The 13,271-nt window shown below is 50.9% G+C and overlaps 1 protein-coding gene across 1 annotated transcript in view; it reads left to right on the forward strand.

Annotated features, from left to right (window-relative positions):
* Positions 1–13,271, forward strand: part of MINDY4 (MINDY lysine 48 deubiquitinase 4) — a 100,755-nt gene that overhangs the window by 48,336 nt on the left and 39,148 nt on the right. The window contains exons 8-11 of the mRNA XM_007466106.1: positions 3,092–3,150; positions 8,211–8,317; positions 10,798–10,914; positions 12,142–12,230. Of these exons, the coding sequence (XP_007466168.1) occupies positions 3,092–3,150; positions 8,211–8,317; positions 10,798–10,914; positions 12,142–12,230 (372 nt within the window). The remainder of the gene's footprint in view (positions 1–3,091; positions 3,151–8,210; positions 8,318–10,797; positions 10,915–12,141; positions 12,231–13,271) is intronic.

Genomic DNA, 13,271 nt, shown 5'->3' on the forward strand with positions numbered 1-13,271 from the left:
TAGGGAAAGGAAGCATAAAGTAGAAAAAAGAGCAACACAGAGCATTTGGAGCCAGGGGCCTGGGTTTGAGCCCTGGCTCTGGCACTTCTAAGCTGTGTGACCCATGTGAGTCACCTAGCTTGTGTGAGGGTCACTCTGGTATTGGCACCCATGTATGGAGCAGTGACTAGGTGCTGGGCACGCAGGATACAGAGGCAATCAAGAGAACCTCACAGTCCTTTGTTCCTCCTTGATTGTTTCTCTTACTGTGTGTATTAGTTTCCCATGGCTGCTACAACAAATGACCACAATTTACTGACTTAAAACAACATGAATTTATTATCTCACTGTTCTGGAAGACTGAAGTCTGAAATCAGTTCCACTGGGCTAAAGTCAAGGTGTTGGCAGGGCTCGTCCTTTAACACCTAGAATCTGTTTCCTTGCCTTTTTCAGCTTCTAGTGACCACCCGCATTTCTTGGCTTGTGGCCCCTTCTTCTGTCCTCAAAGTGCATCACTTCAACCTCTGTTTCCATCGCCATCCTACCTCTCTTCTTCTGCGTCAGATCTCCTTCTGCCTCCCTCCTATAAGGACACTTGTGATTAGGTTGCCCCCACCCGGATAATCCAGGCTACTTTCTTCCATTTCAAGATCTTTAACTTAATCTCATGTGCAAAGTTCTTTTTGCCATACAAGGTACCATTTTCCATTTCCGGGGATTAGGATGCAGATATCTTTGGGGACCGTTATCCAGCCTACCACAGCATGTCATAGTGCAATTTATGTCTGTTTATTGTACACAACTGGGTCTCCCTGGGGCAGGGAGACAGCCCTGCTGGACAGCTGCCACATGTTTGCTAAGTGAGTGAAGAAATGAATGAATGCATGCTCTGCATTTGAGAGGAAGGTAACACTCCGACAGGGCTGTAGCGGATGAGTGTGAGTTTGCCAAGGGATACTCTAGCTGGAGTGAACAGCTTGTGAAAAGGGTGGAGGCCTGGGCTGAGAGGTTAGCGTGAAGGACATGCAGGTGGAGTGGGAGAGTGCAGAGGGAGGTGATGCTGCGGTGGTAGGTAGCCAGGCCACAGGCAGCCCAGAGGGCACACTAATGGGCTTGGGTTTTGTCTTATGAGGAAGCAGTGTATGTCATGGTTGCTGCCATTATCTTTGGAGTCATTGCTTAGGTTCAAATCCCTGTGCTGCCACTTATTTGCTGTGTAACTCTGGGGAAATTACTGGACCTCTCTGAGACTCAGTGCCCTGACTATTTCCTAAGGCTCTTTTGAGGAGCAGATGACTTTTGATGCTTGCAAAGCACTTAACACAGTGCCTGCAACAGTCAAAGGAATCAGAAAGTATTTGCCGCTATAATTCCCATCACTTTTATAAATATGATGTCTCTGGATGATGATGTCGGGGAACCTTTGAAGAATTTCAGCCAGGCTGTGGCATGGTCAGGTTTGCTTTCTAGAAAGATGCCTTTGACACCCATGTGAAGATGTGGGGACCAGCACGGGGTGGGGCATCACACGGGGGGTCAGGAAACCTGTTAGGGGGCTGTGGGAATGATCTGGGTGAGAGACGAAGAGGCAGAGAGCAGAGATGGGCCCAAGAGAGATGTTGTTGCCATCAGGGTGTTCCAGAGATGTCTTTTCTGCTGATGTTCCCAGCTCAGAATGGTTCAAGGTGGCTTTTAGAGAGCATCTAGCACCTGCGCCTCAGTCCTTGCTTGTCAGACACCTTGCCTTAGTCTCTGGGTGAAATAGTGACACAGGGGATAGAAGGGATGGGACTCAGGTCCTCGGCTTTAGTGGCAGTGAGGATGGGGGTGGGGCGAGGTGTGGCTGGCTGGTAGAGGCTTCTGATGAAAGTGCAGCTCCTTATTGCTGGGCCCTGGGGAGGGGGGCACAGTGTCTGTGTGGCCCCCCCTCCCCTCTACATCCTCCTGCTCCCCTCCCTCCTGCTGCCCCTCCGTGCCTTAGCTCCCCTTTCCAGCTTGTTCTCTCACCATTCCCCACAAGAACACTTGCAGAATCCTGGTAGCCTAGGGGTGTAGGCATTTTGTGGCTCTGAGTTGAGGAAAATGGGCTTAGCTGCTTGCGGGAGGATGAGGGGCTGCCTGGGAGCTGGGAGGAGGAGCTCTGTGTTCCAGTGCCAGAGGAAGAAACCCGGAGTCCAGAGCAGGACGTGCTCAGGGATTCGGTACTGCGCGTCCTCCGTGGTCTTCCACTCACGCCCCTTCATACATCTTCAGGAGGAAGCCAATTCAATAGAACCTACCGTGGGAAGATTATGATTGTTACTTCAATCATATCTTAGCCTGCAAGGATGTTGGAGGAAAATATATTTCAATGCCACGTTCAAAAGAGCTGTCACTTTTAACATTTTAAATGGATTTTTCAAGGGGATGATGTAATGTTGTTATTTTTAATACATTCTTTTTAAAAAAATGATTTTGCTTCAGTTCCTATCGATGCATGCTGGAGGGAAAAAAGATCCAAAGAGAGCTGACATACAGGTGGGCCATTTAAAGAAAGCTCTGTGTGCACATCTCTGAATTTACAAGCCAGGATCGCAGTATGTATTCTTTGGTGCATTCGTGAGGTTTCTGATAAACGGCTGCTGATAGCTTTCCAAGAAAGCTGGGAGAAAGGACACAAACAAAAAAGTGAGATAAGAAAATCTGTGCAGTGATTGCAGGAACTTGATGTGTGTGTGTGTGTGTGTGTGTGTGTGTGTGTGCGTGTGCGCACGTGCACGTGTGAATGTGTTTCCCAGCGGTATTACGGTGGCATCAGCAAATTAGCTTGCATTCGGTTCTCGGGAAGTGTCAAACTACAGGGTCCATCGTCCTGTATTGGTTGGTGTGTGTGTGTGTGTGTGTGTATGTACAGAATTGAAAAGCGCCCCAGAGGTGATTTGGTCCCATCCGATATGGAACCTGTGGCTCAGTGAGGGAGAGTGCTGGTGCAAGGCATACACAGAACCGGGCCAGAGCTGGAAAGAACCCACCTCCTGAAGCCCCATCCAGCACTTCTCCCACTCTTCTCTGCTATTTGCATTTCTCTGTCATTCTCCTATGGTACATTGACATTTCCTTTTTTTATTTCTAGGAGTAATCAGTTGCCAACATCCAACAAGGTCGACGGTGAGCTGGGTGTGCTGCAGCTTGGTGGGTACCACTGGGGCCTCTGTGCTGTGCCCATCAGGGCCCAGGGGGTCTTCATTTGGTCTGCCTGGGAGGTAGTGGGTGGTAGCGCTCTCTGCTGGCCTGGGGGTGGGGCTCCTTTCTTCCCACCTGACCTCAGGAAGGAGGGGCTGGCCTGATGAGTAGAGCAGGCTTCTCTCTTTTTTGGTCGATGTCCAAATCCGTCTTCCACTGCCTATCTCTCCCGGAGAAATCCTTATAAGAAGTCTGGACATTTCTAGATCCACACTGGGAGAGAGGGGGCAGAAAAACCTTTTCTGCATTTGCAGGTTCTTTTAGGGTTACTCAGAACCTATAGAAGTCTCTAGAAGACAGTGCTCAGTCAGAATATTAGTATATCTCTGTCTGGAGAAGCCTATCCTTTAAACATTTTCCCCCACGTATCACTGAGGTGTAAAATACAAATCGTGAGGCGCATCAGTGCACAAACCTTTAGTGTTCAGCTCAGTGCCCTTTCACATGTGTATACATCTGTGTACCTCCTCTGCAAGATCTAAATAAGAACATGTCCGTCCACTCTTTCGTTCTGAAGCCATCTTTTTTCTCTTTCTGGAATTCTCTACTCCCCAAAGACTGATATGTTTGCAGGCCTTGGCAAAAGCCAAGAATAGAATAAAGGAGGACAACCAAGGACCAGACATGAAAGGACGAGGCTTGAGTGCCATTGCCCTTTGGTCTCCTCCTGGACACCAGCTGTTTACCTGTTGGGCCATTTTGGCGTACAAGAGCTGAGAGCTGCTCACACCCTTTTCGTCTCCTTTTCAGCACTCCCTTTAACATGAGGGAGGAAAGCAGCTCGCCCTTTAGAAGTGACTTGTGCGAGACATGCTGTCTGACAGTTTGCTTTGATGAAGTTGAAAGGCAGGGGCAGGCCTCCGAATGATGGAGGCAGAGGTTTGTTTATTCTGCTTAGTTCTCCTCAGAGGTAAGAGTTTCTCAGAGGTTTGTTTTTTGTTTTTTTATTTTTGTCTGCGTTGGGTCTTCGTTGCTGCGCACAGGCTTTCTCTAGTTGTGGCGAGCGGGGGCTACTCTTCGTTGCACTGTGCGGGCTTCTCATTGTGGTGGCTTCTCTTGTTGCGGAGCACGGGCTCTAGGCACGCGGGCTTCAGTAGTTGTGGCACGTGGGCTCAGTAGTTGTGGCACACGGACTCAGTAGTTATGGCTCACGGGCCCTAGAGTGCAGGCTCAGTAGTTGTGGCTCACGGGCTTAGTTGCTCCGCGGCGTGTGGGAGCAACTAACCCGGACCAGGGCTTGAACCTGCGTCCCCTGCATTGGCAGGCGGATTCTTAACCACTGCGCCGCCAGGGAAGCCCCCTCAGAGTTTTAATCATCAGAAATGGCTGGTGGGATCATTTGGCCCACCCAGGAAGGGGCAGATTTCACTGGGCACACAGCTGTGCAGAATGAAGGCCGGAGCCGGGAAGGGCTGGCATCTGAAGCCTTTCTGTGAAGCCTTTAAGATTTTCTAATGAAAGCCACTCCTGTGTGGACATAAGGTGAGGCGGTCCCCAGCCTTGGGACCCCAGAGGGCTTCTATTGGGAGGAGGGCTTTTAGCAGTTCTCTCAGAACCAAGCTGTTTGAAGTGTGCGTGCCTTTTCCGGAGGGAGGCCGACCCCTCTTTGCTGGTGGCTCAGCTGACGATTTAGAGAAGACGACGGAGATAAAAGATAAGAGGGCATGCGACCCAGTCACCCAGAGAAAGGGGAAGAGTAGTTTGGGGTGGGGAGTCAGAAACAAGGAGTAGCATTCCCTTCCCCATCCCAACTCATCTTTCTTTGGTTCAAGTCAGCAAACTTTGGTTAGCAGTACATGCCTGGGCACATACAGGGCTGTCAAAAGCACTTTTCATCGCTGTGATGAAAAGTGGCCTTGCCTTCTTGGAGGGTGGGGCTGGGTGAGACGAAGGAATAGAGGTGACCCCGATAGCAACACACAAAGTGGATGACCAGCAGCTCCTCACTGCTTCAGGAGGTGAGTAGGCCAAGACTGTGGTGGGTTCCAGAAGTTTCCATAGTGAGCTGGCATTTAGACCGGGCTTGACGGATGAGCAAGGTCTTGTCAAGCAGAGATGTGAAGCGAACGATGTTTGAGGCCATCTCTGGATGTGCGTGGAGGATGGACTTTAGGGGCAGGAGTCTGCACGTTTGGGAGACTGGTGAGGGTCTCTTAGAATAGTCCAGAGAAGAGGTGCCTGGAGCCCTGTTCTATCTGGGGAAATCCTATGGGTATTTCAAGACCCTGATCAAATGTTTACCTCTTGTGGGAAGCTTCCCTGACCCTTTAAGGCAGAATTATTTACCTCTTCCCCTCTGCTCTTATAACCTTTGCACCCGTCTGCATTTTAGCACTAACGTCGTGTTCTTAGGCAGTGAGCTCCTTGAAGGCAGGGGTGGTGTTTTCACCATCTCTGGACCTCCTCCGTCCCACATAACCAGTGGCACATCTATGCGTATTCAGTAAAGTGCTTGATGAACAAATAGAAAAATGACAACACATTCCTGTAATAGTGGGGAGAGAAGGCGGGGGGCAGCGTATGAGGATTCTGGAGGCGGTATAGTCTGGAGGCTGGAGCAGCGTGGCGTGTGGGAGAGGTTTGAGGTTTTGGCCTGGGTCCCGGGTGGAGGGTTGGGGCGATGGAGTCTTATCAAAATGGAAGCCTGGAAGGGTTCTGTGCTGAGAACCCCGAGTCCAGGGCATTGGGGCGCTTCCAGGAGAAGATATCTTGCAGTTAGTGTGAAGTACTGAGTGGGAACTTGGAGAACGAGCGATACGGGCCTCTATTAAGTACCGCCAATATATGTATATGCTTTCCTCCAAAGGGGAAATGAAATGGTATGGGAAACAAAATCCCTTGCTTCTTTTCAACCAGGCATTTACACCAGGGCCTTAAAAATAGCATTTTCAAGCCACTGGCGTTTGCAGCTGGTTTTGTCTGCTTGGCCAACATGTCATGCTGGAGTGCTTTGTTTTCCTTTGCACGGCCATCCCGCCACATCTGGACCTGCCTCATGGTCCTGAACCAGCTCCCTGCACAGGCGCCAGCTGCCTCCTGGCAGAAGCCGAGGCAGGCTGCCTGTTCCTGGGGGCTCCATCAGTCAGCTCCCTTTGGGCCCCCAGCCTCCAGCCTCAGACTTAGTTCATGGGGCTCAAGCAGAGCACCAGGGTTTCAGCCCTGGTTCCCTTCAGGACAGCCTTAGACTAAACAGAAGCCTCCAAATAGGCTTAAATCCTGCCCGCTCTGGGCCTCCAGGAAACAGTCTGGCTGAGGCATCACAAGGACCCTTCAGGGCCTGGCGGAATCACTCAGTTACTCTCCCCGTCTCTTTTGGCCCTCAGATGCCTAGGATTGGATTAATCACACATCTCTGTTACTTAATTAACATTCTCAGTATTGATCTTTGCAAAGCCTGCTCATTGGCCTCCCTCTTGCCTTTCCTTCCTGATTTCCCTTTAGCCTCATGCTACACTCCCATGACCTGACCCTTGTCTCCGTAAGCAACCACTCTCACGTATTTAGTGATTTCTTTCTGCTTGTGTATGTTCTTGCAAAAATGCTTAGTGTTGTTTTGTGTGCATGTGTTTATGATGGATGTAAATCGTGTTGTGTTATACATCCCATTTGCTTTCTTACTTTCTCTACCCAGAGCCATGTTTTCAAGACCCGTGTGTGTTGCTGGGTGAACATCTGGTCTTTATTTCAGGTGTTTTTGTAAGGCCATGGTCACAGGGTGGCTTTTTTAGAGACCCTAACTAAGAAAGGTTCTCACTTAAATTCCAGACTTGTTTAAAAATTTTGTTTTCACCCTGAAGGTAAAATCTGTCTCCATCTCGGTGGACCGAGCCTCGTGCTGTGCCTGGTCCTCCTCCAGGGGAGAAAAGGAAGCTGCAGAATAAGATTTATGGCACGTGTTCTGAGGATGTTGGCCTTTGCACACCGTCTCAGAAGATGCGGGGCAGGGACCGTGACATTTCTGTAGTCCCAGATGCACAGAATTATGGCAGGCAATGTTGGTTTCTATACAGTGTGGCGTGCTTTTTAAATAATCATTTAATCTTGGGGAAAGGGGGATGGAAAAAGTCTCCAGAGGCTCTCTGGAGACCGGCCTGCCCAGCTTTGCCAGCATAATTGCCTTGGGCTGTTTTCACTTGGGTCCTGCATCTGAGGGTTCTGGTCGATGCTGCGGCAGTGCGTATGATGGCGAGAGGGAGCCTCACCGGCTGGGAAGGCACAGGCTGGTGCTGTCAACACCCACGCTGGGACCCTCTGTGGGCCTCAGTCACCCCAGCTATGAGAATGTGACTTAGTTTCCCTTCTGGCTGGAGGTCCAGGGAGGTCTGACTGGCAGGATGGCCGAGCAATTAGGAGTCGGCCTGGGTTTATGTTCTATCTCTGCACCTTTCCATCTGTGTGACTTTTGGTCAGTTACTTCACTTCTCTAAGCCTCAGTTTCCTCATCTTTAAATGGGGATGATGATACTTACTCTCTCGTGGAAGCTGTTCTGGGGCTTAGATGATAAAGCACAGATGGTAAGTAAATGAAAGCCACAATAGTGATAATCTATTATAACTGTTATTATTCTCTCAGGAAGGGCGGCATTTTCTTTCCTAATTCCGCCATCTTCGTGTTTGTCCTCAGGGGGACAGATTTGTGGGTCACGCCCACCTTTTGTAAGAATTGTGTCTGAGCCAGGCTTTTCTGGGCCTGACTCGACAGCTTAGGCCTAGGCCCTTGTTTCTGCATGTCCACGAGCAGAGCTTTCTAGTGGACTGATAGCCAAGTCCCATCTGCCAGCATCCTGGGACCAGCGTGGGGTGACACAGAGCAAGGGCTCTCACTCTGCCTTTCTCCTTCTGATGAAGGCTTGGGAAGCCTCGGCGGGGACAGGGGGTGGGTGGTGGAGGAGCCCTCCTCTCATTCCAGCCACCTCAAGACTCATCAGTGTCCTGGGTGTTAAACGGCTTCCTAGTCTGTTCTCTGTGAGTCATAACAAGGAGCTCACGTGGCCACGGTTGTCTTTCAGAGGATGTGGAGGATGAATTGCTAAGGGAAGAAGTCATCCTGTCTCCAGTGCCATCGATGCTCAAGCTGCAAGTAGAGTCAAAGCCCATCGACCTCTCAGTGGCAAAGGTGGGTGTCAGTTGGAAAGTGCGAGGTGATGTGTCTGGATTTGAGTTGGTGTGAATTGAAGGCGTCTGGGTTTGAGTTAGTGTGGATGAGGTGATTTTCATCTCTCTGGCTCCATTCATCCCGTTATAATCTCTCAGTCACTGTTAAAATGGAGATTTGCATGTGATGTGGAAGAAGACCTGAACGGAGAGTCAGGAAAACGAGGGCCTAGTCCTGGCACCTCCCTCTCCTTCTCTGAGACAAGAGGTGAGGATACAACCTCCTCCCATTCAAACATTCCGGAATCCGGCTTTTCTGTTGGCCCAGAGCTCTGCTTCACCATGTCCGCAACCGGTAACTCCAGGGTTGCGATGGGAACTGGATAATTGTCCTCATTAGCTTGACTGTGCTCCTGCACTGGTCCCCTGAGCTGGGCTCAGGCTGGGCTGCAGTGAGGGAAGGTCAGGGAAGTGTTACCAATTCCTCAGCGCCACTGGGTTCACACCAGTGACCCCCTGGAGTCACGGGACTTCGGGAGCCGGTTCCTGGCCTCAGCAGCCTCCTCTGTGGGGATGTCCTGCATTCCTCACCATCTCTGCTGCCATAGGGCCTTGCCCTTCTCCGTGGCCTGCGGTTCCTGCGGGATGCGATGCTGCCCCTGCTGTCCTCCACTGGCTTTTCAGCCAGGATCCAGGAGGGGAAAATAAAACTCCTGGGGACACAGCTGACCCTGTTCTCTTCCCGCTTTACCAAGTATTTGCTCAGCCCGCAGATGAAGAGTCAGGTTTTTCTGGAGGTTTCGTCCCTCCCCATCCTCTTCTCCTTTTCCCTTCCTTCTTTTGAAACCACAGGGAGAGGGTCAGGCACACAGTTAAGTGGCCCCAAGCCTGGGAGTAAGTGCTTTGGTTGTCTGTAGCCACAGGGCTATGATTCTTTGCAGTGGGTACCGCTATTTCGGGAAGGGTCCTCAGAGGCCTCTAAAGACCACCCAGTAGTAGCACCTCCCAAAGCAGCTGAAAAAACCGAGGCCCACACAGAGAAAGGAGGACCCAGGACACGTGGTATCCACAGCCACAGCAAGCAGGACCCAGGTTTCCAGGCTCGTAACCCTGTGACCTGGCAACCATACTTTGCCTAGCTGGGAGCTGTCATTCTGTGATTGAGAGAATAGACATGGGCTTCAGCCAGAAAACTCAAGGTCCTATAGTGTCTAGGCTCTTGGGAAACTCAGTCCAAATACATGGATGATTGTAGTTGGTGCAAGAAGGGGAACCAAGCCCTGACAGACGAATTTACCCACCCTTCTCTCCTGTGTGCCACCAGCCCACGTGTGGTGACGTGTAGACAAACGCTCTGTCATAGAGATTTTCCCTGTACTTAGTGAAAAGAAAAAAAAAGAACCGATTCTAGAGGGAAACGTGAGTCTGTAGGAAAGATATGACCTGGAAAGAGACGGTCTGAGGGGGTCGTGACAGAATCCACGTGCTGGCCCTTCATATACTCCCGGATATGAAATCATGGCGGAGAGAGAAGAGGCAGCCGGCACGGGGAAGGGGCGAGTGGAGACGAGGCTCTGCTTTCCCATCCACGGGCTGGTCAGTGGGGAGCGGTTGGCACTTTCTGGGGCTCTGGAGGGTGAGGCTTGGGTTGACGGGAGATCCATATCGGCCAGAAGTTTTGAGAACACAGAGCTGTGAAGAAATGGAGGGGCTGCCTTGGGAAGTGGTGGGAACCCTCGTCACTTGGTGGTTGGAGTGTTCAAGCCAAGTTTATGGGGGGACCACTCTCCGGTGATGTTGCAGAGGAGATCCTTACACGTAGGAAGGGGTTGTACCGGTGTGGGGTTGGCAGACGTTTTCTGTAAAGGGCTACATAGCGTATTTTTGGCTCTTGGTTGCAACCGCACAGCTCTGCTATTGTAATGTAAAAGAAAACACAGACAATATGTAAACAAATGGGCATTGCTGTGTTTCAATAAAACTTTATTTACAAAGCAAGTGGAGGGTCGGATTTGGCGTATGGGTCACAGTTTGCTAGAGCACCAGTTCTCAAACTTGGCTGTACGTTGGAATCACCTGGGGAGCTTTTAATAGTACAGATACCAGCGTCCGACGCCCAGGGGTTCTGCTTTAGTTGGCCTGGCACTGGGCCTGAGCGTCAGGATTGTTCAGGGCTCTGTAGGTAATTATAATGTGCAGTCAAGAACCTCCAAGGTCTTTTGTAAAACTAAAATTTTGTGTATCAAGGAACTTCTAAGGAAGCTCAAAAGATTTTGGCCTGGGTCAGCACAGGCTGGTAAGGTTTACAGATATTCCAGAGGTAAAACCCTGAGGGTCCATTTTCTCTCTCCTCAAATACGAGAAGAATGGGTTTGCAAAATAAAAAGAAAACAGACTACCCTGCTAGAACTCAAGACCAGCTCCAGTGGGAATGCAAACACCCAGCAGTGTACTGTTGTTTGCTTTTAAAACAACCAATACAATTCTCTCTTCTTTTGACAGGACATAAAGACCATTCTGTTTGGTTCCAGCTTTTGCTGTTTCAACGAAGAGTGGAAACTTCAGAATTTTTCCTTTAACGACTCAGCATCATTAAAATATGGCATCGTGCAGAACAAGGCAGGTTGTTTTTAAGTGCCCCCCGGGGACCCTGCTGTGGGCCCATCATGGACAGGGGCACATGTCCCCCAGTTTGGTAAATCCTGTGGGTGTTGCCTGCGCCAGCCCCTCATTTGCTGAGTTGTCACCCAGGGCAGGAACTTCACGTGTGGCTGGCAGAGCAGAGCGGGGCAACATGACCGCTGCCGTGAGGGGTGCATGGTGCCGGAGGGGACAGGGAGCAGGAGGGGGCCTGTGTCTGCTCAGGGGTACCAGAGAGGGTCCTTAAGCTAAGTACCGAGAGACGATTCTGCAGGTAGAGCTGGAGAAAGGATACTGGAGGCAGAGGGCAGCATGAACAAAGGGAGGCTGTGTGAAAATACAGGGACTGCAGGAAGGGGCAAAAGTACCAAGCGTGAGGACCAGAAGTGTGCGGGGAGGATATGATATAAGACAGGGAAATGGAGGTAGATTGTGGCAGGATTTGAACATGGCTTATACACAGTTGCCAAGATACACATTTTCAGGGCCAGAAGATAACTGTAAAATCTGGCAGCTTATCCAGGTTCCGTTTCTCAAGCCCCAGGAGCCTCCCCCTGCCCCACACTGCCTGAGGAAGAACCCTAAGACCACCCGCTTCTGCCCCTAACTTGCCCAAGCACATCTTCTTGCACCCCGAGTTCAAGGGCACCCACGGCCCCTGCTCTGACAGTCCTTGTACTTATTGATGCCTACAGGGGTGAGCTCCTCAAGGAGCCCTCTCCCTCCAAGTCACACCTACTAGGTGCTGAGGCAGGCCACCGGCTGGGGAACAAGATTGCTTACACAAGCGGAGGCTGCCCAAGGGGCTTGCTTCTGGCTGAGATGGTCAGGGAAGCCTTCCTGGAGGAGGAGGCCTTTAGGATGGGCCTTGAAGGCTGGGTAGACAGTTGACACCGTCAGGCTGTGGACGTGGAAACATGTCTCTGGATGCCTGGACACCCGTGGTGACAGCCCCTGATGGGTTGTGAAGAGTCACTTTCCCCCCATCACACACCACAGACTTTGCTCCTTCCTCTAGCGATGGGCACCTGGGCCTCTGTCACCCCCTCTCTGTGACTCAGGGTCAGCACTTCACAGAAGGAGTCACCACGCAGGAGACCCCCGTTTGAGGCTCTGTAACCTGTTGGAGGAGGCTGGTTCTGGAGGAGCAGGTGGCCCTGCCCTGGGTCAGTTCTCACAGGCACTGACGTGCGTCCTTCTTTGCAGGGTGGTCCCTGTGGGGTTCTGGCAGCTGTCCAAGGCTGTGTCCTACAGAAACTCCTGTTTGAAGGAGATAGCGGAGCTGACTGTGCTCGGTAAGTCAGCGCTCATTCTGGCAATAGCTTCTCTTCCCAAGGCTTCTCCTCACTGTCCAGAAAAAATAAGCAAGGAAACGTGTGTTTGTTCCCTGACATTTCCCGTCTTCTGGAAAGGGAAATGGTGGCTGGCTAACAGGGCCAGTGCTGACCAGTTTAAATGACCTGCATGCCATTTGTTTCTAAGAGCAGGGAGGCTTGTTAAGTCCTGTGCCACATGGGAAGTGGCAGTTGGAACAGCACTGAAACTCAGGCCACCCCCTCCTCAGGAGTGGAGCACAGCAACCGCCAAATCCCGTCCACACCCAGGTCAGCCTGCTGACCCCTCCACCGAGCCCAGGTCTCCCCTCCCTCCCCTCGTTCCCCCACCTCTGCTAACAGCCATCTCCACACGGTCCTCACACACTGAGTGTTTGCACACAGCCCCTCATTCTCATCCTCACTCCCTCCACAGACATTTCTGGAACATTCTCTGTGCAGGTACCAGTGATTCAGAGAGGAATAGACGCATTCTCTGTTCTCCAGAGTGCTCTGTGAGGCTGAGAGATGGAGAGAGATCCATAATCCTACCTTGCGGTTGGTGCTTAGGTAGAAGGATTATCGAGGGGCTACCCCAGGCTGGGGCCAGCTCGGCTAGTTTGAGGAGGCAGCCCTCTTACCTTAACCAGTAACTGTGCGCCCAGTGGTGCTGAGTCACCTTCAGAGTTACAGAACTTCTGGCACTTGTCTTTCTTTTTTGGTTCAAATCTAATATACGTACAGAAGAGTACACAACTCAAAAAAGGGTGCAACTCATGTATGTTCTGCTTAATGAATTATTGCAAAATCACACACCCATGAACACAGCACCCAGATCAAGAAAGAAAATATTTCCAGCTCCCTGGAAGCATCCTCCTGCCCAGTAGATACCTCCATTGTCTTCTCCAAAGTTGTGATAAGCGGATTTGAAAATCACAGCTTAGTTTTGACAATTCCTGAACTTTAATTCAAGGGACTTGCCTTTTTTTTTTTTTTTTTTTAAAAAAAAAAAAGGCACACCCC

This window comes from Lipotes vexillifer, unplaced genomic scaffold (assembly GCF_000442215.2).
Source record: "Lipotes vexillifer unplaced genomic scaffold, Lipotes_vexillifer_v1.1 scaffold150, whole genome shotgun sequence".
In the NCBI taxonomy this organism is placed as follows: domain Eukaryota; kingdom Metazoa; phylum Chordata; class Mammalia; order Artiodactyla; family Lipotidae; genus Lipotes; species Lipotes vexillifer.